At 38.1% G+C, this 24181-nt stretch overlaps 1 protein-coding gene across 5 annotated transcripts in view; it reads right to left on the bottom strand.

Moving 5' to 3' along the window:
- Positions 1-284: 284 nt before the first annotated feature.
- LOC134537659 (uncharacterized) overlaps positions 285-24181 on the bottom strand; it is a 61441-nt gene continuing 37544 nt past the window's right edge. Inside the window, exons 1-3 of one of the 5 annotated variants that reach the window (XR_010076022.1) lie at positions 17527-17680; positions 10093-10176; positions 285-3332 (exon numbers count right to left, since the gene is read on the bottom strand). Coding sequence is in view for 1 of the 5 variants with exons in the window: in XM_063378344.1 (XP_063234414.1) it covers positions 3129-3332; positions 10093-10176 (288 nt within the window). In the remaining 4 variants the exon portion in view is untranslated. Of the gene's footprint in view, positions 3333-10092; positions 10177-13753; positions 13952-16928; positions 17137-17526; positions 17681-24181 lie in introns of those variants that run through there. The other 4 variants (XR_010076024.1, XR_010076025.1, XR_010076027.1 and 1 more) reach the window with 4 other exon arrangements.

Raw genomic sequence — 24181 nt, 5'->3', positions numbered from 1 at the left:
AAAAGATAGAAAAAAATAGTTAATGTATTTCTTGATAAGGAGGGCATCTTTGTTACCTGTAGTTATTACCTATGTGGTACCTAACAGCAGTTTTTTTTGGTTTTTTTTTTTTTTTGTAATTTGACAATGTACAGAAATATTATGTTTTATTAGTGTAGCTCTTTTAATTTGTAGTGGTTAACATTTTAAAATCTTAATTTTGTTTTTACACCTATATATTTAATCTTTTGATCATCAAAAGTTGATTATAACTTCTGGAATTCATATATAAAACATTGGATAAGTTTATTTATTTTTGGTAGTATTGTGGTGTGTGCTGATGTTTTACTCCTACACTTTCAACCCCCTAACTTTTATTTTTATGAACAGCAAAACAAAATGTAAGTGCTTACAAAGAAATCAAAATTAGTTAAGGTATTCAATTCACTTTTTGGTAATTTATACATGTGTTCAATTTTTGATGTGCTGCATATTTTTGAATATGTAGTTAATGTAATTTGGGGCTAAATTTAATTGTTAATGTTTTCTCAACAAACTATATTCAAAATTTTAATTTACTATATATATTTTTATGCCAAAATATAGAAATTTATAAACATGTTAGGTTAAAAGTGTTTAATACTTAATATTATTTCAGATAACAAACTGGTTTAAAACTTTTATTTTTAGATATATTCTTTCAAGGGGGTAAAAAAAAATTGTGTGAAAAAATATTGTTTAAACAATTAGGAGTAAGGAAATTGCTAATTTTGGAAAACATGTTGCACAAACATACTTAAGTCAAATTTATAAGTGATAAAACTCAGAGGTGAAATTTTATTGAACTTGTTTAAGGTGTCTGCCTAGGCATGTTGAGAAATGGCACATCAATATCTTGCAGTTAACTTGTGATTTACAAACCATTCGAGATTTATAAACAGTGATTACGAATAACATTTCATTTAAGAGCCATTACATTTGCCTGTACAAGTTTTGTTTCTTATTTTCATTTTTAATATGTATTTTTTGGGCAGCTAAAAGTTTTAAATGAGTGTTTTCACATACTTTTTAGACATGAAATATTTGGTGCACAGTATTGTAAGTACCGAATGTACCAGCAGAAGGGTAGCCCCCCATCCTATGGGTAGCACCCTTAATTTTGGGCAAAAGAATCTTAACATTTTCGCTGTAAGGATCACCCCTGCTTATGGGTATCAGAACCATATATCTGTATTTACTAGTTGTGTGGATACAAGGGAAGTGTTCCTTTTCTCAACTTATTGGCACTTAAGAAATCCACGGACTTTGACACTTGGTTCTTCTTTGTGTGTTTACTATGGGAAGATATTCACGACCCATCCAATTCCCTGCACTTCCTATTAATTAATATTAAAGGTGCTCTTATAAACACCAGCGATATCTACAGTTTTGTCACAGTCAGTGGCGTAGCCAGGATTTGTGTATGGGGTGTGTTAAGAAGCATGGCCCCCCTGTATTAAAGGGGGGGGGGTCCGAGGGTCCTCCCCCAGGAAAATTTGGATTTTAAGGTGTAAAATAGTGCTATTTTAGCAGTTTTCAGTTCTTAAATTTAAATATTGTAATGGTAAAAATTTTATTAATTTTAATATGAAATTTGTTTGAGTGATGAATAAGAAATTAATTAAAGATTTGGTGCTAGGGGGGGGGGTTGAACCCCTAAACCCCCCCCTCCCTGGCTACGCCCCTGGTCACAGTATGTTCAGTTGAAAGCATGGGAGATCTCATTCATAAACAATAACGATTGGGCACAGTTGTGTTATAAACAGCTGTCAAGATAGATACGTTAATGTGTTAATAATGTCCTACCAGCACATTTACAAGAAGAGAGAGGGGCAAACCATCAAAACTTCCATATGGCCTCGAGCGCTCTCTCTCCCCCCCTTCTGGTGGTTTATTTTTAGATATCCCCCCCCCCTTCCCGGGCCGTCCAAGCCTTCGCAGCACAGCTGACGCGTCACTTGCCGGCGGCCTGACAGGTCGGGCGGCTGACAAGACACACTTGCAATAACTGTGCTGTTCATGGAAATTCACGTGACTGCTGAGATATTTTGATTAAACAATTAATGCTTACTCGTAGAGTTATATTTGTTTAAAACCAACATAGTTTGTTTATTTACGCACATATTGAACCACACAGTAATTTTTTTTTTAACCCAAAATTCGCATATGGGTAGTAGTAAATTTTTTACATTAAAAATCGGCATAAAATATGCTAACCATACATAGGTGAATGTGGTACTAGTGTAGGGAAAGTGCAGGGAGCTTTATTTCACCAGAGTTGCATTGAGGTACATTATTAGCACAAGAGGCATGAGATCTACAAGAAACCTGATTCATTTGTCAACTAAAATATCTCTTCTAATAAGTCTTAACTTAACTAAGGTTTTTATCCGATTGTGAATGCTTAATTAATCCTGTTACTGAGTGTGGTGATGCAACCATAAAATATTGGAGGATCCATTTTTATATATTATTTTTTTTAATCTCAATAGGCAAATACTGGAACTTTTAATTAATGTAAGCCACTGTAGATCCCTGCTTAAGCTTCCTGAATTGTATTGCATGTGTTTTGTGTCTCCAGTGTTCTCATCAAGTACATGTACAAAAAAATCCAGTTTACTAGCCAATGGTTTTTTACAACAGTTGATTAAGCATGAATTTTTTACACAAGACGGCATTTGCTTGCAGTGATTTCTCAAATTTTAATTCTCTAGTCTACATGTGAATGAATCATTAAATGCTCTAAAAGAAAATTATGGATGCTTAAAAAGTTGGCAGAACCGTGATCTTTCATTTTAAGTTTTGAAATACCAGATCACACCACTCTGTTCACTGTCCAATCATTTGGGCCAAAACTGAGCGTTACATATTACATTGGGTCTAAACATTAGGACCATGCTAGCTTTTAAGCCTTGGCAGTTTATTGCGATGCAGATCAATTTCATGCTGCCAAGTATTAAAAAGATTTAAAATAAGTAATGATTAGAAAGTGAGCAAATTTTTGTGCAAGTTGATGTAAGTTGTGAGCTGGTACAAGCTCTGCGTAATGCTACAGTTGTTGCACATGATCCTATATAACGCTGAGGGTTGGTTGCACTGTGCGGTAGAGATTACATGTGCTTTCCAGGCGTGGCCTTGCACTGGCAGTATTCCCGCTGTAGCATTCGTTCCTGCTGACCACTCTTGATCTTCACTCCGGCTTGCGCTGGGAAGTCCACTTGCAGGCGGAGACTTCCGCGCGTCACAGTCACGCGGTGTGGAGATGCGTCAACATCTCTTGAGTGTGATCTTTGCGACGTAGTAGTAAATGTACTCTGCAAAAACCGGGCGGTTCATTAGTTACTTTAATTCAGTGAGATGGGCTTAGGTTGTTTGAACAAGTGATTACGTCTTTGCAAACAGAATAATGGTAAAGTACGGAAATTATCAGTCGTACGGAAATCGTCGAAGAATCATGCTCTGATTTATATACAAAATAAAAATATTGGTTTTATCTTGTAAGCTTTGTCAATTTACTTTAATGTTTTACATTGAAAAGATTCACTTCATGTGCTGTAATTTAGTTATAAAATTCAGACACTGTTTTTTTTTTTTATGGAAAAAGGATTTTAATTCTATTTATTTTTACCTTGAAAAGGTAGTTTGAACCACAGCTATTGATGAAATAATATTTCATGATGTAAATATATCTGGATAATCAGAATATCGTCGTGGTATACCTGCTAACCCTAAAAAGTGTTGAGGGAAGAATGTTAAATTTACTCCAATAAATATTGTAATAAATTGGATTTTTAATCATAATGGATTTATAGTTAATCCTGTAAATAAAGGGAATCATTGAATAAAACCTGCTATGATAGCGAATACTGCTCCTATAGACAAGGGTGCCCATATGATAATTTAAGGGGGGGGGGGGGGGGGGGCAGACTTAATATTTTGGAAGACTAACTGCGGCTTGTTACTAGCCATAAAACAGTTCCAGTTCTGACCCTGTTAAAAATTTTTGTCCTGTTACTAAAATACTAGACCACAGTACTCATTCGCCATAAAAAACTTTTTTGGCTACTTTATTAATTAAATATAAACTATTTTATTGAAACAAGTGAATTTTTAGCAACACAAATGCAGAAATACAGTCCTTATACTTTTGCAGCATCTCGGGTACACGAATATCAAGAATACAGTCCTTCAACTAATTGCTCTATTTACCCCTCAATAAATGTCGCATACAAATTAAATTAAAATAATTATAAAGTTTAAAACATGTTGGTCAAAAGATTTAACTTTGGGAGAGAAATGATTTAAATATATTATCACAGTAAGAAAATAGTTGTTTTTAAATGTAACACCTGAACTACGCTTATAATTATAGTCAAAAATTGTTTCAAACAATTTTTTTTTATTTTCAACTGTTGTTTACCTTTACCACTGCGATATTGTATCACACAAAATATTCCCTCGTTCACAGTTAAATTAATATTAGTATGTTTCAATATGAATCATAATTGCTTATCATTTAGAATTAGCACAGATGGATTCAGTAGTCTAGGACTATAAGTTTATTTAGTGATAGTAAAGCTTCAAATTACAAATGTGAAATCTGTTTACAATATTCAAATAAGATATAAGTTACTATCAAAAGGAATTGTTTCAAATCATGTAACTTCAAACTCAATTTAATATTATCAGCTCAAATCATGTTATCAATGAGTGCCTTTAAACAGTGCTTACGGCTATTTTTGCTCAATGGTGTCAGCAAATTGGACCACTGGATATGAACTACACTTAAGGGACAAGGTAAATTCTCAAAAGTAAATTCCAAAGTTAAGTTATTAATCAAACAGCAACTTCTAATTCCATCTGATCAGACACAAAATCAACATTATAGTTAGAAGAAATTAAAATTTAGTTCATGCCAAAAATTATTCACAATAAAATTAAATTGAAGATGAACTTCTGGAAAATTAGTGTGATCTCAGATTATATGAAAAGAAAATTATTTAGGTACTTGATAATCGATAGTTCAAGGGACTCTCGAAAATTGTTCAAATGCTATTCAATACGACGACAACCAACCTCCGTCAGTACATACGAAAGTATGACGACACAGATGACCCCTGGCTCTGAAACAGAGCTGTGCGTGGTCCGGGAACTATGGCTGTTCACTGCCGCTGCTTCCTTCCTCGCAGTGGGAAAGGTCTTGTTCGGTACGCACCAATGGTCGACTTCGAAGTTCTGTGTGAAACACGGCGCCCTCGACTGCTTCTATATCACCACTGCCGGTCGATCGTTGGCCTGCCTTCCTTCCTTCCGGCTGGAGCGGTTTTGATATGAACTTGCAGAAATTCTTCTCCTCAGCTCGATTCTCTTCAGTCAAAAATGTTGATCGCTGGCATTACAGCACGTTCAACAGCATCAGTAATCAGTCTTGCATGCTGTAAACTTAGTTGACTGGTTTCATTCGTTTCCATCGTGAAAATTTGATAGTTTGTTTCAAAGCAAGCAATAGATCATGAATAAACCCTATCGTGGTTGCAGTTTATCGCCTACGAAGATTCAAATTTGATGTCACAATAATCTAATTCATTAATACTACTTCTGCCACATTGCTTTATTAGTAAAAACTTGAATGTCAGTCGAAACTATAATAAAATCTTGCAAAATTGATATCTCGTGGATAATCAGAAGTAATAACAATGTCTCTACAAAACCGTGGTAGAACGAATACTCCTTCGTTCTTAAGAATGTACTTTTCTTTGCTATTTAAACGACTTTCAGATGTCAAAACACAAAACATAAGCTGAATGTCCTAGCTATCGCTGTTCCCTGGATATGCTAGCCAATCATTAACTTTCTTACAAGTTCATCTTCTTATAATAATTAAATTTATTGTTTAACACATGAATTTCAATGGGTTATTTATGAAATATGAACATTTTATGAAACAAGCAAAGATAAAAAAAGAGGAATATCATATCAGTGTCTAAACACAATCATAGAGGATTAACCTAATTTAAGTTAACAGAATTGTTAAGTAGGAATAAAGTATAAGAATTTATTTTTCAGTATCTTATGCTTCTCTACCTTCATAATTTAATACAGAACACAAATTGAAATTCACACATCACACGATTTTTCACTGGTATTGACATAAAAAGCAAATTTTAAGATAAATTATTATGCATAAGTTTATTACGGATATGACTAATATTTATCTGAAAAAGCAAACTGTAAATTTATTTTCTTCTTGCCGAACAAGTCAAGCACTTTGTCCTCGAAACCAGGGTTTTTCACTCTTTTCCTGTGGACACTTAGAAGGCACAAGCTGGACAGACGGTCCTCGCCAGTAGTACTTCTCAGCCACGTCTTCACTTTACGCAGTGTGCTGAAAGAACGCTCTATTGTGCAAGTTGTGGGGGTATGGTTTGGTAGAATATAAGCAGTCTCCTTACTGATGGGTAAAACATTGTTTCTGAAAGTATATCATGGAGCTTTGTTTTTTCCAAACATTCCTTATTCGTCCAGACGTCATACGATAATCTGTGGCTTCTGCTTCCAAGTTGTCGATTTGATAAAACTTTTGCAAACTTTTTATGTCTCTCATGAAATCTTCTTTCGTCTCCTTTTTCATCAAATGTGGGTGAAGAATTCCACCTTTGAAAGGTATGCCTTTATTTCTTTCAAATCTTGTAGTAACTGACATAATTATAGAATTCATGTACGGATTGTAAATTGAAACTTTGAAATAGTCTTCAGGTGATGAGCACTGGACATTCACGTTACATCTGTGGGTCTGCCTTCCAGCCAATATTGGGATTTTTATATCTATGTCAAGCTCATTACAATCTTCTTTTACTGCCTCGAAAATGGTTTTGAATTCATCATTGCTTTCTCTCTGTTTTTGACAATTTTCTAGCAGGTCAGTATTGATGTATCTGCCACCACACAAAAGTTAACATGACGCAATGCGTGGTGCAACTGTGGTTAGTCACTGTGAGGTCACTTTATATCACTCGTGCAATGAGGCAAGTTATGGAATGTTTAAAAAAATAAGGGGAACGCAGGGGAGGTCAGAGGGCAGACGGTAGTCATTGTTTTTACTATTTAATATTATATATATTCCGTTCAATAAATTATAACATGTATCTTCAGGGGGTGGGGTGTTTAAAATTTTATGAAGATAACAATTTTACGAATGCAATCCAAGCTACCGTGAGCATACGTAAAATCTGGATTCCAGTGTGAATTGCTTCCGAGTCTACTGAAGGAAGCGGAATCCTTATCCTTTTAAACACTTTTGAAGGGAAAAAAAGGTTTTCCTCTAAATTCAAAATTCCAACATAAATTTTACGTTGTAGACTTTTCTGAACAATAATTCTTATTTGAGTAACTTTTATGGTGTAAGCTTACCTTAAAAATTGTGAATATTCTGAGCGGATGTGACGAATGAGGAAAACTAAGAAACACTACATAATAACAATGGTTTTTATCTTTACACTTTTCACTGATTTATTTACACTTAAGTTATTTATACTGACTGACTAAACTAAACTAAATCTAGACCAGATGCATAAAACTGTAGACCTACAGACTATTCAAAAATCTCTGTTTTGAGATGTTATTTGTGAACATACACATTATTATGACGAAAAAGTAGCAAAACATTTCGCCGTCTGCAAGCACATGTCAATTGTCGCGTCATCCAACTCTGACTGGTCTAAATCTGTTGTGTTGTGTTATCGCGTGAGCTTGGGTAGGATTACGAAGGGGAATGACTCGCCATGGGCGTTGCGCTTGAACAGCGTTTTCTCCCTGTACACAACACCTTATATCGCAGCAGCAGAAACTAATGCTTGAACTAACATAAAAAATGAAGTAGACATGTAAAAAACGATATACAATAATATCTTCATGTTGAACCACTTCTACATAATACCAAATTAAAATAATTAAATAATTTTCTTTAAAGTAAAACACCTGACTACACTATATTTTTTTTTCCTTCCCTGAAAGCTAGGGGTATGGGCGCCCTTGCCTATAGATAGTTCATAGTGGAAATGAGCTACTATACATAATAAGTATCAATTCAACAACAAAATTTTTACTAATATAACCTTAGAACTAAAAGTGCTTGTGTGTGTGTGTGTTTTTTTTATAGTATTTACCTTTAATCCTTGTAGGTCTGTTGTATTTGGTGCAGTAACACGGCCCTAGAAGGCTTGGAGCTGTAATAGAGGTAATTTGCCTTTTGGTGATGTGTTAACCAGTGAAATTTGTAGTTCATTGTTTCCCAAGCATGTATGTGACTGCTGTTTCTGTTGTCTGTCTATACGCTGCCTTCATCTTTCTCATAGTGATTATAACCCATCATTTTCCTCTTTGAAAGCACTGAGCATCAGTGGTGTATAGATGGTTCAAACAACAGTTTTGATTTCTTGAATTAGGGGCTATATAAGTTTTGTGTCTGTCAGCATTAACAAAAACATGCATTAAGATTAAATAAATAAGTTTTTATTTATTTTCAAATATTCGTTGTTTTAGAATCGACAAAAAATATTGAATAATTACCAAAAGAATTAAATTTGCCATATCAGCAAAACTAATATATTTGCTCAGCTTTAGTTCTGACTAAATATTAATTAATGTACACAAAAGGTCGAAGAGAATTTACATCAAATTGTGTTTGTTATTTTGCAGGAATATCAGTATGTACATAGCTTAAAAGTAATATCTTGTTAGCAGTAATGCTGACTATCAGCAAAGTAGCAATTACATTGTTGCACTTTTTTTTTTTTTAATTCTAGGTTTGGTAATGGCTGAGCTAGAAAAGGAGAGAGAGTTAAAATTAAAAAGGTGCCCCCTTCCATGTAAAAGTTTAGAACTCTTGCTCATATAAGTTGTAATTAATACAGGTTTTGTATTAATTTTTTTGTGGTGTAACTTTGGGTTGACCAAAAAAAAGTTAATTTGAAAGTAGAGAGAGTAAGCTGAAACAATAAGAAAGGCAAAATTACTATCACGTTTACAAAAATCATCTAAGGTGAAAGTTCTTGCTGGGCAGTGATAGCAGTTTCAGTATCAAAAGTTTGATGTTTGGCAGAGGATATGATAATGTTACAAATGGGCGCCAACGTATTAAGGCCGGCCTACGGAACCTCGTGGAAACTCATTTCTCAGGGCCGTGAGGTCGCTAGTGCAGGGTGTGACTCAGATCCTCCTAAGCGCAATTACCTACACACATGAACTACATTAAAAGAAAACTTTAAAAACTATAGTAAAACGGTGACAACACCTGACGGCACGAATTGCCTTTGGCGTTTGCAATAATGCCCCAAGTCTCGGGAGTTTTAGATAATTAATAAAACTAGACTCCTCGTGGCTGGCCCTGAGGATGGGCGAAAGAGTTTAGTAATATTTAAAGACGACAGGAAGAACAGAGCAGTGAAACAAAGGTGATGGCACCATGTTGTTTTGGCAGCATCCGGTCATGAGAACCGATGAAGTATGTACAACTGGGGCAGAAATGACCGTAGAGGGCACTGGAGACGGCATGCTCACGGCAAGCTGAAATGACCCTTCATCATTTAAAATGTGCCATGGACATAGTTACACAAAGACATAATTAACTGCCTAAAAATATAATAAGTTTTTTAAATCATTAAAGGGTTGAATTACCTAAGTTAAATATTATTGCCCACTTCGGGAGCATTCATGCCCAATTCTCATTTTTTTTTAAAAGTTAATACAATAAGATAATATTAATATGTTTTTGGGAACCTGAAATAAAACACAACTTGGGGTGAAAATAAAAAGGTATTAATAAGTGTTTAGAGGAAGGAGGTTCTGATTCTGCGGTGCACTCTAGTGCCCTCGGGCAGAAGTGGTGCGCTATTCAAACACTCAGCGGCACACCTGTCATGCTCACGTATATTGCATGTTGCACTAACAACTGCCATAAGGATAGGAGGTGTGACATATCGGGCTCTAAGGGGTAAAGCCCCAAACTGTCAAAATTTTGGTTTTGGTTATTTAAAAGTAAATGTGAATGTGCGATTGGTTCAGTCCATACTGTACCTGTGTGTTGCTGGTAGCGCTACTGAGGAGTCGCGAGACATTTATTTTAGGTGGTTCCCATGGGACTCTTTCTTCTGGGATCACCTGAAAAAAATATTTTGGCATATTAAACCAAGACAAATGTTAATCCTCATTTTTCAAGCGTCAGAATACAGGAATCTGAAGTTAGATGGTTTAAATATAAGAGGGCTGCCTTTAGTGCGGTATAATTAATGGACTTAACCATTTTTGCTATGACTAGGGAGGGTAAATAAAATGTTCTACCATTCATTCAGTTACTACTGAATTAGTTGTTTTTCGCAAGTGAACTTGTAGACATCCAACCTCTTGTGTAAAATCATGTTCTTGCTACAAGAACATTTGGGTGAATTTATTTTTAAATGGTTATTACTTAAAGCTCAAGAAAAATGGAGCAGTAATTTTTTTTAACTTTGGGTTGGTCTCACATGCCTGTTCATTTTTTTATTATTATTTTCTTGTCATTGTTATTATTTAAGGATAATTTGTTTAATTTTATTATGTTACCTCCATTGCATTTTTTTTTGTCAACAACATTTTCAAAAGTGTCTGACTAAATGTAGAACCTATGAATATAAAAATTTATGCCAGTTACATATAATAATTGTGTTGATAAGAATTGACGACTGATGGAATGTATAACGGTTCGTTATATGCTAAAATAAACAGATGTTCAACGCCGATTGTAATTTTGTTGTTTTTATTTTTTTTCAAATAGAATGTTGCACAGACGATTCCAAACACTTCCAAAAGAGGTTGCTCACTCATTCCACATACATCTGCCCGTCGAAAAATGCCTGCAGTTCGCGTGATGAGAATTAACGAAAAAAATAACGTCCTTCAGTAATGTTTTACTGCAAGTGCTGCCTTAAACATGACCGCACCCAGCGAAAAATAATTTCGCTACGAGTCGAACGCCGACGAAAGTGGCCGCAATTTCTAATTTAGTACTGTTCGAAAGAAAATAAAACAAATTAGGTTGACTTAATACTCGGCCTGGCTCTGACCACCAACGTTAAATTATCCATTCAGCAAATTACTTCATAATTTGGTGAGAAGCCACCGAACGCGACCTACTGGTGCAGCAATCGACGGACGACTGGTGAAGTCTTGTCACCGTCTCCTCCACGCAGGGAGGAGAAATCACATGACCCCACCGACCAATCACACGCATGCTTCATTCACACTACAAATTACAAGCCAATCAGAAGACAGAACACACATTGAAAACAGTTTTCTCTCCATAGAGCCAGGGACTTTACATTTTCCTTCTCTCTCCCACACCGTGAGACAGCAGTTATCACACATTTCCCACGACCAGTGGGGAATCCCAGCTTTCGTCTCTCTCTTACTGGGGAATCACTGTTCCTTTCTCACTCACACTTAAAGGCCTCTTATGCCTCTCTCTCCCTACACATCACCCCAGCCCAGACACAGTCCCGTGATCTATAATTATATTGCAATACGTTAATGATAATTAAAAACAGCAATCATAATAAAAATTATTTGACAAAATTCAACTTATTGAGAAAAACCTGAAAAGGTAGGCCTAAACAGGCAAAATTCTAGTACAGCGACTTCTTTGTGAATAATTACATAAAAATTACAAATGATTGAAAATGTCTGTTAAAATACAAGGTACATTCTTAAAACACATAGCAAGTGAAAAATATCAACCCTAAAATATATAACAAACGGTAAAATATAATTAGAAAGATTTTTTAAGAAATATTTACATGCATAAAAATAGTATAAAAGAAAAATATTTAGTTAGGAGGGCAGGGATTTTGCAACGTTACAAATGAATGGGTGGAGAAAATGGGTGTACACAGAGAAAACACTGGTTAACAGCAACATCGTCACCATTTAAAAAAAAAAAAAAAAAAAAACTTCTGATTGGTTTGGAATCAAATCCGAATCGCTGAAGTGAAAGGTACCGGTAGGTGCTTTGTTCACTCGCCCTTGATAGTGCCACCTGTAGAAGAGTTTAAAAAGAGGTTTTTTTTTTCCTTGACAAAACTTAAGCTAAGAAGAGGTCTGGTTTGGGTGGGAAAAGGATTGGGGGAAGGGGGTGGCAAGCTATCACCCATTCACATTGCTAAGCTGGGTTTTAACCCTGCAGAAAAGTGCTTCCTTGAGGCTTCTAGTCAGCCATGCCTGACCCCTATATTTTGCACTAGCAAACATCTAGATGCTGAGGCCCAGGTAAGGCCCGGTCCACACAAACGGGCAGTGTGCAGGACAGGAGCCGCGCTGCGCCCGCACAGCAGTTGCGTGGTGCAGTCCACACGAGCGGTCAGTATGCGGCTGATGTCTGCGGGCATTACCATTTTGGAGTTCAGTCATTAGATGCAATGGATGCACGCCACCGTGCAGTACTTGTGTACGTAGGTATTCAGGTGTTAAAAAGAAGAAAGTCTAATCTTAAATATTGGGTACATCCCATAGTGAGCAGTCATTTGTTACAAGGAACTTTTTTTTGCAAGAAGATGAAATGAAATTTTTTAATTACTTCAGAATGTCGTCTGCAAGCTTTCATGAACTGCATGAGACTGTGAAGTATTCCTTGCAAAAGCAAGATACAAACATGAGGCTGGCTATACCAACAATGGAAATGATGGCTTTAACGCTTAGGTAAGTGAGTTTCCTTTTTCTTGTACTAACTTGTACTAAATAAGTTGACAAGGCCATTTACATATCGCAATAACTTTCTTAGACAATACAGGTTTGTTTAAATATGAGAAAGATAAAAAAATATACTTGCATTGAAGGTGTATTCATACAGTTCTATTAATATTGTTATGTACAGTACGCAATGGAAAACAAATATGTCCTTAAGTCTGAAAAAATTCTTTCGCACAGCTATTCACGTACAATAAAAAATGAAAGATAATAAATATGAAACTTGATATTAAAAGTGTTTATTTATGGTATGCACATTAGGTGTCATCCGAGAATGCAGACAGTTAGTGTCGGACGGTGACACGATGGAACGACATTAAGTGAAAAGCCGATTTTCTGTAAGCTCGCTGTTTTGCTATTTTTGTCCATATATTCTTCGGTCAGAATGTCCCAAATGCATGTTCGTTTCTCTACATCCATGAGAAACACTTCAACATCAAACTTTTTCTACGTCAGTATCATTCATGGTGGAAACCAATTCTTACTAACTTGACAGCACACACAAGACAATGATATCACTACGGTTCCCCCGCAAGACTGGCGCGACCGCTCGTGTGGACGACTCTATATCTCGCAACAGCCCGTAACAAAGTTGCGGTGCCCGTCGCGCTATGGGCAGTGCGCAGTGCCGGTCCTATCAAAATTTTTAGGTGGTGCGAAATCTAAAAATGGCGCCCTCTAAATAAAAAAAAATATTGTTAAACTGGTTGCTTAATTTTCCACCAAAAAAAAGCAGCCGCCTCAGATTATTAAGCCGAATTACTGCTGTCTAAAATGTCAAATCTTAGAAATGTTCGTTTGACCAGTTTGTGCGGTTACCTATATGTGATAGATGTAGTGGACAAATGACAAATAATAATAATAATAAATATAATGATTGTCAAATTTAATTTATTCTATGTTCCATGCAAACATTAATCAAAAAATATGTAGACATGTAGTAAAAATATTTAAAAAATACCTAGATAATCAGTTTTCTAGCTTTAGCACTTGCAAATTTTTTTATCAAGTCAGAATAATTCAACTTTTGGGCAATAGCATTTTCTATAGCCAAATTTCAAGATCGGACAGTCTTTCCTGACACATAGTAGTCCGTAGGTAGGTTTTTAAAAGTTTTAATTTACTGAAACTTCGTTCTCCTTTGGCAACAGTTATAGGCACAGTTAGCAAGATACGAAGCACTGTCCATACATTCGGGAAAATATCTTGCCAATCATTTTTTTTTTTATAAGTCGAAGTACTTTTATTGGCTCTCCTGACTGAAGATCTCTTAATAATGGGTTCATGCTCACAAGTTCTTCAACCAATTAATGACTAGAAACGTCACATTTTTCTCCATCGGTTAAAGTGATTTGCAATTCGGCACAGGCTTTTTCCAACATGGATTTTTCTGGAATTATTTTAATGTCGTATAAAAATGACCATGTATCATTTAATTTTGACAGTTGAAAACGTGTAACCAATGTATTCTCAATTGTGTCTATCATCGGGTAAAAAACGTTCATTTTATATAATTCCTCCGGATCATTATCTTTGAAAGATTTGTGCAATGGGAGTGCATGATTTGATGTAGGCTTTTGGACATACGCCATTGCTTAGCTTCGTATTCAAATAACAGTTTTTTTCTTCGCGATCGGACTGCCTTAAAATCTTTGTTTATTTCGGCTAGAGACGCTATTTCTTTAGCAGTAATTAGAGTTGAGGAAAAGCTACGGTACTCTTTCACGAATTCCGAACGGTTTTTCAGTAATTTCGATGCATTTGGTAAGTCCATAGTTTCAGACTGCATAGCTTTACTTACAATGTTTACTTGAAACAATATATCATACCAAGCCACCATTGTAATTATGAACTCAAATTGCTCCATATTCTGAATAAGCGACAATGCCTCTGATGCTGCAACTAAGTCATTAGTTTCTTCATGAAGATTTTGAAGGGCTTCACGAACTGAAGTGTAGTTAAAGCGAACAGCAGCAAGACTAGAAACTCTACTCTCCCAGCGAGTTTCGCAAACTTTTTTTTAATGATAATCCGTCTATGTGCTTGGATATCACTTCCCACCGTTTGGTTGATCCAGAGAATAAAACAAATAGTCTTTGGAGAAATTTAAATAAAGAAACAGATTTAACGGAACTTTTGGCTGCATCTGCTATCACCAAATTCAAGCTGTGGCAGCCACATGGGTTAAAAATTGCCCGAGGATATAGGTTTAAAATTCTGGTTTGTACACCTTTGTTCACTTCTATCATATTCGCTCCATTATCGTAGCCTTGACCTCTACAATAGATGATGTCTAAATCAAATTCTTGTACAATCGAATCAAGAAAGAGGCCAGTGAGTCCTGCTCCCGAAGAGTCACTTACTGGCTTGTAAGCAACAAAACACTCTCGCACTTCCACTTCTTCTTCATTAACGTCAACGAACCGAAATGTTAGTGACATTTGTTCAATGTGGCTTACATCAGGAGTGCAGTCCATAATGATGGAGAAGTATTTAGCTGACTTTACCATATTCACTATATTATTTCGAACTTCACTTCCAAGTAAGCCAATTAATTCGTTTTGAATGCGTTTGCTGAAATAGTGGACATTAGTCTCTTTATTTACAACACGGCGGAGGTGCTCCATCATCACATTGTCAAATTTTCCTAATAATTGCACCAAACCCAAGAAGTTGCCATTATTAGGGGTGTATAATGTTTCAGAGCTCCCTCTAAATGCCAAATTATTGCCTGCCAAGAAGAACACTATCGAAATCATTCTTTCGAGGATAGCAACCCATCTCGATTTCTCATCTTCAATCTGTTTTTGTAATTGTTTGTCTATCCCGCTACAGTTCTTCAACCTAATCGATGCTTGTATCCAACTGTTCAAAGCACGTCGGTGATCTGAGGATGTTTCGTGTGTTTTGAGACGCGTTGATAAGTGCCGCCAGTCGTCAAATCATTCTTTTCCCAAATTAGAGTTGGGGTTTGTGTTGAGTAAACGACAGCAAAAACAATATACTTTATCTGCAGATTTAGAGTACACGAGCCATCTTATTTTAAAAATCTCCCCATTTGGCATTACTTTTTCAAAATGCGAATTTGAAAAATGACGGCCGTCACAATTCTTTGGGTAATTTTCGTTTTTCATTTCATTACAAAACAGGGCCTCGAAGAAGGATTTCATCTTTTGTTGCAGAGTCAATAATAAGCGGCCATTTTGAAATATCATCTAGTTTTCTCTCTTTAAAAGATGATGATAACGATTCATCTGTTACAACTTCTTCTGTAATATTTTGAGATGCAGATGAGGTTCCAAGAACAGCTAAATCTTCTTGAAAATGGTGCTGTGTATCTTCAAGATCAGAACTTTTTTCAAGCGGGTCTTCTTCTATTGCTTGTTGATATTGAAGTTGTGGTGATGAAGGGTCAGATAACTTTTCGACTCTCAAAAATTTTGATAGCAAATTTGCAGATTTTTCAGTTTCGGCTTGCTTTATCCGTTTCCTTTTTAAGTTTTGTGCACCAGACAATTTTTTTGAAGACTGTGACATGTTTTTTAATTTGTAAAAGACACATTTAACCATCACTCGTTACATACATGATATCAGGAAATCAGTGACATAGAATAGGACATACTTGAGTTAAAGATTTAAATTCTGATGTGCGATAATCTATTCCCACGGACCCACGCGATCGAAATCGCCGGCAGTAGCCAGTTATAAAATAATTAAATTAAGTTTTTTCCTTTATTTAAGTTCAGGGACTATTTAAAAACCCGTTTTTTGCACTTTAAATTAATTACGGACCTGTTTTTAACCACCTTTATTTATCCAACAGTTAGTATAACTGATTGATTTTTCATTTATTTTCCATTCAAAATACGTAAAAACTCAGTTACGCTAATTGTCACTTAAATAAAGGCAGTAAAACAGGCCCTTAGACAAAACGTTTTTTAATAGTTATTGGACAAAAAATAAATAACTTTAACAAGAGTGATATATAATATATAGAAGGCCTATACAAATTTGTTAAAACAAACTAGTACCTACACCTTTACCACCTTATATATAAAACGCAGTATAGGCAAAGATTAAATAATAGTTATTACGTAACAGGTACATCACTTCCATACAAAAGCTACCATACATACACTATAATAAATACACTACAAAAGCGCAGTACATCGGGCTGCAAGGAGAAACGTACTCGACGAACGCGCATAATCATTAAATGCCTAATACACCGTGTTTAATCTCGCCGTGTGGTTTCGTTCGTTGATAAGTGGATATGTCTTATCGCAGTACCACAGAATACACTAGAAAGTAGTGGTGCACTGATATGACTTTACCGATTACCGATTCTTGAAACGTACGCTTTATATGGTAATAAATTATTACGCTATTCATTTTTGGCCTTTGTGTATAATCATATGTTAACATTTAAATAAGTTAAGATTCTTATCGGAAAATAACTGTACTAAAATAACGGAGATAATTTCAGAACGATTGCGAACGTTTAGAACAAGTAAACGTTAATAACATTTCAATGCAATGTATATGTATGGAAATTAAGTGTCGCCAACTTCTTGTCGCAATATGTATTTCTTATTCGTTAAAACAAACATCGCCGAACATGCACGAAGACGCCATATATACAAAACTTTGGATACGTTGCTGTTAATATGCGATTAATCGGTATCCGCATCTGTGCTGCACTACTAGAAAGGAACTTATATAAACAATACTTACCTACTTCTGTTTTCTATTAAGGATTCTTCTGTAATAATCTAACGACACACACACTGTACAATACAGATATACACTCGCGCATGTTTGAACGACTTGGCAATTCAATAGACAATGCTTGCCTAGCGAAACAAGTGACGGACGAAATTTAACCCCGCGCCCCACAGTCCCCATGAACGACTGGAAATTGGAAGACTCAGGCGCCAAGCAGTTCAAGTAACGGCTGGATGAAGCGCCACTGTAAACTGTGGGACGCAGGATGTAAATAAACAATTGCTAGTAATGTATTACGAATGAGCCACGTTAAAAGAGCTGTCGTACACATTATCATTATTAATTTGGATTCATTCAATTTGGAGATCTGACACCGTGATTTCGGAGGGCGGGTACCTCAATTCGTCCATTATCCCGTGAGACCGATCGTCACCGTCGTTCGTCTCATGTGTCGGTTGATTTCGGCGCCCCCTCCCTTGATGGCGCCCGGTGCGGTCGCACCGCTCGCACCGCCCTAGGACCGGCCCTGGCAGTGCGGGTGGCAGCTAGAGCCGCACGGCTGCCGCGCCGCTGCTGCGCAGTGCCCGCCCTGTGTGGGCTGCTCTACCTATCTTACTGTCCGTAACAAACCGTGTGGGCTCCGCGCGGCTCCCGTCCCGCACACTGCCGTTCGTGTGGACCGGGCCTAAAACCTGCATAGGCAAATGAGAAGCCCTGGACCAGGTCATGGAAACTGTAAACATGCATAAAAAGCAAGTTGGTTACTATTACTGTATCATTAGGAAAGGTCCAAGCGAGATGAGTTAGGTGGGGCAGAAAAAATTGGTTGTCTGTAAAGTCGGTTTACAGACGATAGTTTAACGTGACGTCATAACAAAACATTGATGAAATGATTGATCCAGAAGAAAAGGAAATATCATTATATCGGTGTGAGACTGAGGCGTAATAGGTTTTTGCAACCAAACCATTTAGGCATTAAATATATTATATTCTTTGAGGAAGAAATTTTTTTTTTAAATTTTTCTATATTTTGTATGATATAATATACCTCTGCTTACTTTTATGAATAAAATTTGACGTCGTACCGACCATGGCCTTTAAGCCCGTGCTCCGCACCGCCAGTACCATATCCCGTTTTCGGAGCGCGCCCCTTGCCCAGCCGGATTGAGTCAGGCGAGCGCCTCGGGCGTGACCCCAATAGACAACAAACCAAATTAACAGTCACCGCGGCCACTGGCCTTAATTAAAATGCCCGTGAATGTCGGAATAGGAGAAGTCCCTCTAAAACAACTCACAGTGGGACAACATGGTAGTAAATTTACAGTCGCCAACTTGATGTCACATTTTAAATAATTAAATACATTAAAACTATTGTTAAGCCTTAAGCACCCAATTACCAGGTGCTACATTTTAATTGGGCACCTGGAACATGTTTTAACTGGTAATATAGTAAATTAAATTAATATAAGTTTTTTGACGCCGACTCACAAAGAAGAGAAAGTTTCTCTTCCTTGCGAGGCGGCCATGTCCGGCAGTCTCGAACCACTCCGCGCCGGGAACAGACGTGTGTCCGTGGGCAGCATCCAAGTTTCTTTCATTTTATTACTTTTTATTCTGTACTAAATCTTTAAATTTAAAACCTTTTGTTAATTCACCGCTGCCCACGTCGACTCGGCGCGTATTTTACGGAACCGGGCCTATCCCGACCGTCTTCACCATGATACCGTGCTGCAGATCGTATCACTCACGTAAGTGTTTCGCCTAATTTAGGAGCCCGCTCATAGAGCACCCCCTGCACCCGTTAATGTTCGGCGCTGGCCGTCTCCAGCGAGCATCGACCCGCGTCCCGCGAGACTGCCGCGGTAACCATTAATGTCGCGTAGCATTATGTTTTTTCTGTGTTAATTGTGTAACGGCTAGACGTCGCCAAGTGTTGGCGAGAGGGTTTTGTAGCGGGACTAGATTAAAGGTAATTCTCACCAACTCGTGTATACTAATTTTCCGGAGTCTCCCGTCCTCCATATGGCTGAGCGGCCTTCACAGTCAAGAGAGAACCATTCAGGGTAGATTCAAGCCGTGTACCTGGCGGGGCACGCGGGGGCAGAGTACCCACGACCCAACACCAACGGCCTAGCAGCCCGCTAGCCTGGCGCCCCTCCGGACAACAAGAGCACCGCGACGCCCGTAGCGCCCGTCAGGTACCCCCCGGGCCTTTCACATAGGTCGGGTGACGGCAAATTAAATCAATTTTTATTGAATTAATTATCTATCACTATTTTGTATGGAGGAGTGAAATGAAATGTACAATTTAATTAATAAATATACTTTTATTTGTATTCATTAATTCAAATATATTTATTACTTTTGAAATGTTGCGTGCGACGTATTTATTTTTATAAGTACAAAAAAAAATTCGCAGCTGCCGAGATTCGAACCGATAATCTATGAATTGTAAGTCACCCATGCTAACCACATGGCCACGAGACCATATTTAGAATAATTGTTTCAGATGGTTTTAATTAATAATATTCCACGCACAATATTTGTTTAAATTTCTTTTAACTAGCATATTCTCTGTTGGACTCAAAATATTTACACGTTCGTAGGCTCATAACTATAATACGGTGAGTGATTTAGTTGATCAAATAATAACTCATGACAAATAATTACCAATTTCAAACTAAAGCGTGAAAAGTATCATACCAGCAATAAATAATTAGTTACACAGCTAAAACAATACTCACACAACACTGTTTAAATATACTGATTTACACTAGTAATTAAAATAATACGTACTTGTAAGAACGCCATTTCCTTGCGAATATACTCCCGTGGCGCGGTGCACAACAATAACCTCGAACCAGTACGCCGCCACGTGCCGGCCGAGTTCTCTGTACCGTCCGCAACATACCAGAGAGATGCCACGCAAATACATGCGTAGTGGGACATCCGTAGTGGGACAATTATGTGCGTGCAGCCAGCGTTCATCGATTTATTAGACGTCACGTCAAAAGGTTTCTGTGTAAAGGGTTGGGTAAAATTGGACCTTTCGGCCCACGTTAAATTTGTTCAGATTTGTCAAATTGGTCAGCTACCTGTAAAATGTATGCCATGCTATTGCAGGTATTCCCTTCGCCCAGCACCAGTGCCTTGCTCCAGCAATATCTACAGTAGTGGGAGTGGGCAAGGCAAGCTGTGCCACCCTCCACTGATTCGTGCAGATCCAATAAGGCCTGAGAGCATTAAACCAACTTGAACTGAGGGTGGTGTGGAAGGCAGTGGTGAATACAGGAATTGTTTTGGTGGTGGGGAAGGGGATTTTGAAAAAAAAAATTTGAATACATTCATTCAAAAACTGACATTACTATTGACACTAAAACACTGACATATGGGTCTATAGTTGTAGCTGTAGGTGATGTGGCTATCACATAGTAAAATACTGTCTTCACTAATTTTTTTTTTGCAAAATTTCAGGGAGTGGGGTGTATCCCCCCTCCTCTTTTTTTTATCAACCTCTGCGGCCACAACTAAGGGGGAAGGGTCCCAAACCCGGTATTTCCCCAAAAATTGACAGGCTGTTTAACATGAGCTGCTCAAAGACTTATCTTTCTCACAATATCCCCCTGTCTTCTCCTTTTCAGTAGTCCACAAGCCTCTTTTAGATTGTTTTTAATCAAACCAGGATCCTCTGCGGCCTCCGCCGGTGGAACTGCTTCCTACAGCACACCGCTTCATCAAGGCTGCTTTTCAAATACGATTGCCGAAATAATGACCCACCAAGCAGGCCAGTAGTCCTCATACTGCTTCTCAGTATGGAGTCATAACTGGAATCCCGTGTCTGCAACCCGCGAGACGCGGTAAGTAGCAAATGGCACTGCAAAGTCGCCTTCAGTAACCCAAAGTGTGCAGGGCATTTCCGGGCGAGAGCGATGCTCACACCTCGAGGGACAGCTGTGTTTCTGGGTGCTGCCGCCGTAGGCCGGGAGAATGTGACGGCGACACCAGGAACTATACGTTCCTATAATATGCTTTGTGGGATTGTAATATGAGATTGGGACTCCATTTCGTTTGAATCCTTGCACACGCAGGTGGAGCGTGAAGTGTGCGATTTTAAGATTAAGATGGCTCACTTTTCAGTAGAGATTAAAAGTCTGTCACTTTGTTGCATTATTATAATTTACATAGTGTCGATGTATTCGGGAGGGGGGAATAGGAGGAGATAGTTATCCTGATGCATGTACATGTCGTGATGTCTGTATTTAGAAGCTCTTATTGTAGTGTATGTCAAGGCAGCCTATTGAAATTCGTTATTCAAGCCACACACTTGACAGTCACCAAACTTGGTCCTAACAATGGTTTTTGGGGATGGGATATTATATTTTCACCAAAATCTGGACCCGGCCGGTTATTCGATTCGTCGTTCAGGTTTCGCCAAACATCCGCTGATGCAACTGGTACCGTAGTACCTTCATTCTCAAATACGTGTTTAACTCCATGAGCCATTCTCAAAATATTGTCGTTGGCATTAGATGCTTAAAACCATAAAATTAAAAATATCAAATATATGTAGCTAAACTAAGAGTTGTGTGAAGAGTGCATTTTACATATTATGAGAATCCTATGTTGACGCACAACACAAGTCAAACGAACCATAATACTGATGCCAACCATTAGTGCTCCTCGAATCCGCACAGACCACTATGGCGCATCGCCGCCTCGCCCCGATCGTGAACGACGTGAACGCACCTGGGTGCAGGGTGGTGCAACACCTCGAACATAAGCTGCCCCGCCTAATCGACTGTCGCCCGCGCGAAAGTCGACCACAGGGGTACTGTTAGGTGACCTGATTATCTGGACTTTGAAATTAACTTTCAGCACTCTTAAAAACAATATTAATTGAGTAATGGCTATGTTTAAATATTAATTGTAATTCTGGACTTTAGCGCGATCAGGCGGCATGCATGGCCCGGGATTACTTTTGCACACGACACGCTTTCGCGGGAGCGAGGCTGGGGAGTCGTGCGGACCTCACAGCCATCGCCAGTTAATCACCGCCCTCCAAGGAGACTAGTCGCGAGTCGCCCGCGGAGCCTCTCGACCTCCACCCTTGCCATCTCTACCGGAATTGCGTGAGTTTTCAGCCCATCAGAAACGTGTCCTGTAGAGCGCGGCTCCCAGTAAGCGTGTCATGCACGACGCAGCGCATGTATAGCGTGCCTGACAATAAATCACTTTAAATTGAGCCTCCGCGTATTTGTTACAATGCCCGTATCATAGCGTCCCTGGTGGCTAAAACAGCCGGGGGTAACTCTGACGGAACGACCCTTACTGCCTGCCGGCCACGTGGCGACGTCACGCCTTGAGTCAAGAGTCTCGGCTACGCACTAGCACGTAGTTATTATTGCTAGTTGGCGCCCAAAAGCAACTCCACACCCTCAACATCACCTCGGCAGAAGGCAGAAGTCGTCAATACATACCACATCAAAGTGTGTTGCTCGGAAAAGAGCTCCGTGGAAAAATAACCTCCATTTAGAATTTCAGTAGGTTTTAATTCAGTTTTGGTGTTGGAAATGTTTTCGGTCGAGGGTGTAAACGATATCACGATGGCTAGTCTCACACACGCTACAGCATAGATTTAACCTTGCAATGTAGGTGTGTGTTGCAGTATTTGCTTACAGGACCGGTGAACCCCTCGGGAAAGGGGGGTGGAGACGTTTTCACAAACTGTGAAATTCTTCAAAGACCAGGATGTAAGTTTTCAGTTTGGTCTTGATGTGAGTGGGAGATTCGCAGAACGATGTTAGAGTAATTAAGGGGGCCACCGTATTGAAGAAATACGGGCACGGCAGAGACGCGACGACGCCCCTGTGGGAGCGTGACACATGGCCTCCTTGTGTAATCACCCCGATGTTCTTGGACCTGGCTTGCTCTCAGCGTCGGGCACACTATAGGGTGTAAATTAAGTGGGCTCTTATTGGAAGTGCCAGCTGCACACTACGCCGTGAACATGTGGACGAGCGTATAAATGAATACAAGATACTCGGTACTAAGATTTACTATGCGCCACTGCTCCACATGCATCTCATACACTGAACTAATAAAAATATAAAACTGTTGAAACGCCTAACTGCAATACTGCTTTACGTGATGTCCAGAGCTACCTCGTGATTGATAAATAATTCGTGTTTATGACTCCAGCTAGAGGATTACTATATAAATTAAATAAACAGCCGGGCCGATGATAGATGAAAACGATTTAGATCAATTAAAGCCGGGATGACAAATATCAGTCGCGATACAAAGATGAAGTTCTCAGAGTGCTGAAGGCGTCTTACCTCGGGTGCGATGCACTGCGACTAAGCCGAAAGATGGCCACTAGGTATGCTGGACAGCATGTCTAATGCCAAGTTTAAAGGACCGTTAGGTCATTCCAATTAGTGCTGTTAACGTATTATGATAAAAATAATTTTTCCCTCCTAAATTTATTACTGTTATTAAGCCTCCAAAAATATGAAGTGAATTTATGTATTAATATTAATGTTTAGGATCAGTTTCTGTAGAAGTATAAAAATAAACACATAGATTGTTTAAGTGGCTCTGGGAAAAAAAACATTTACACCTCGGGATAAAAGAAAGAAAGTTTACAATATTAATTAGGTAATAA

This window comes from Bacillus rossius, chromosome 1 (assembly GCF_032445375.1).
Source record: "Bacillus rossius redtenbacheri isolate Brsri chromosome 1, Brsri_v3, whole genome shotgun sequence".
NCBI lineage: Eukaryota > Metazoa > Arthropoda > Insecta > Phasmatodea > Bacillidae > Bacillus > Bacillus rossius.
This window is presented reverse-complemented; position numbering and strand designations above follow the sequence as displayed.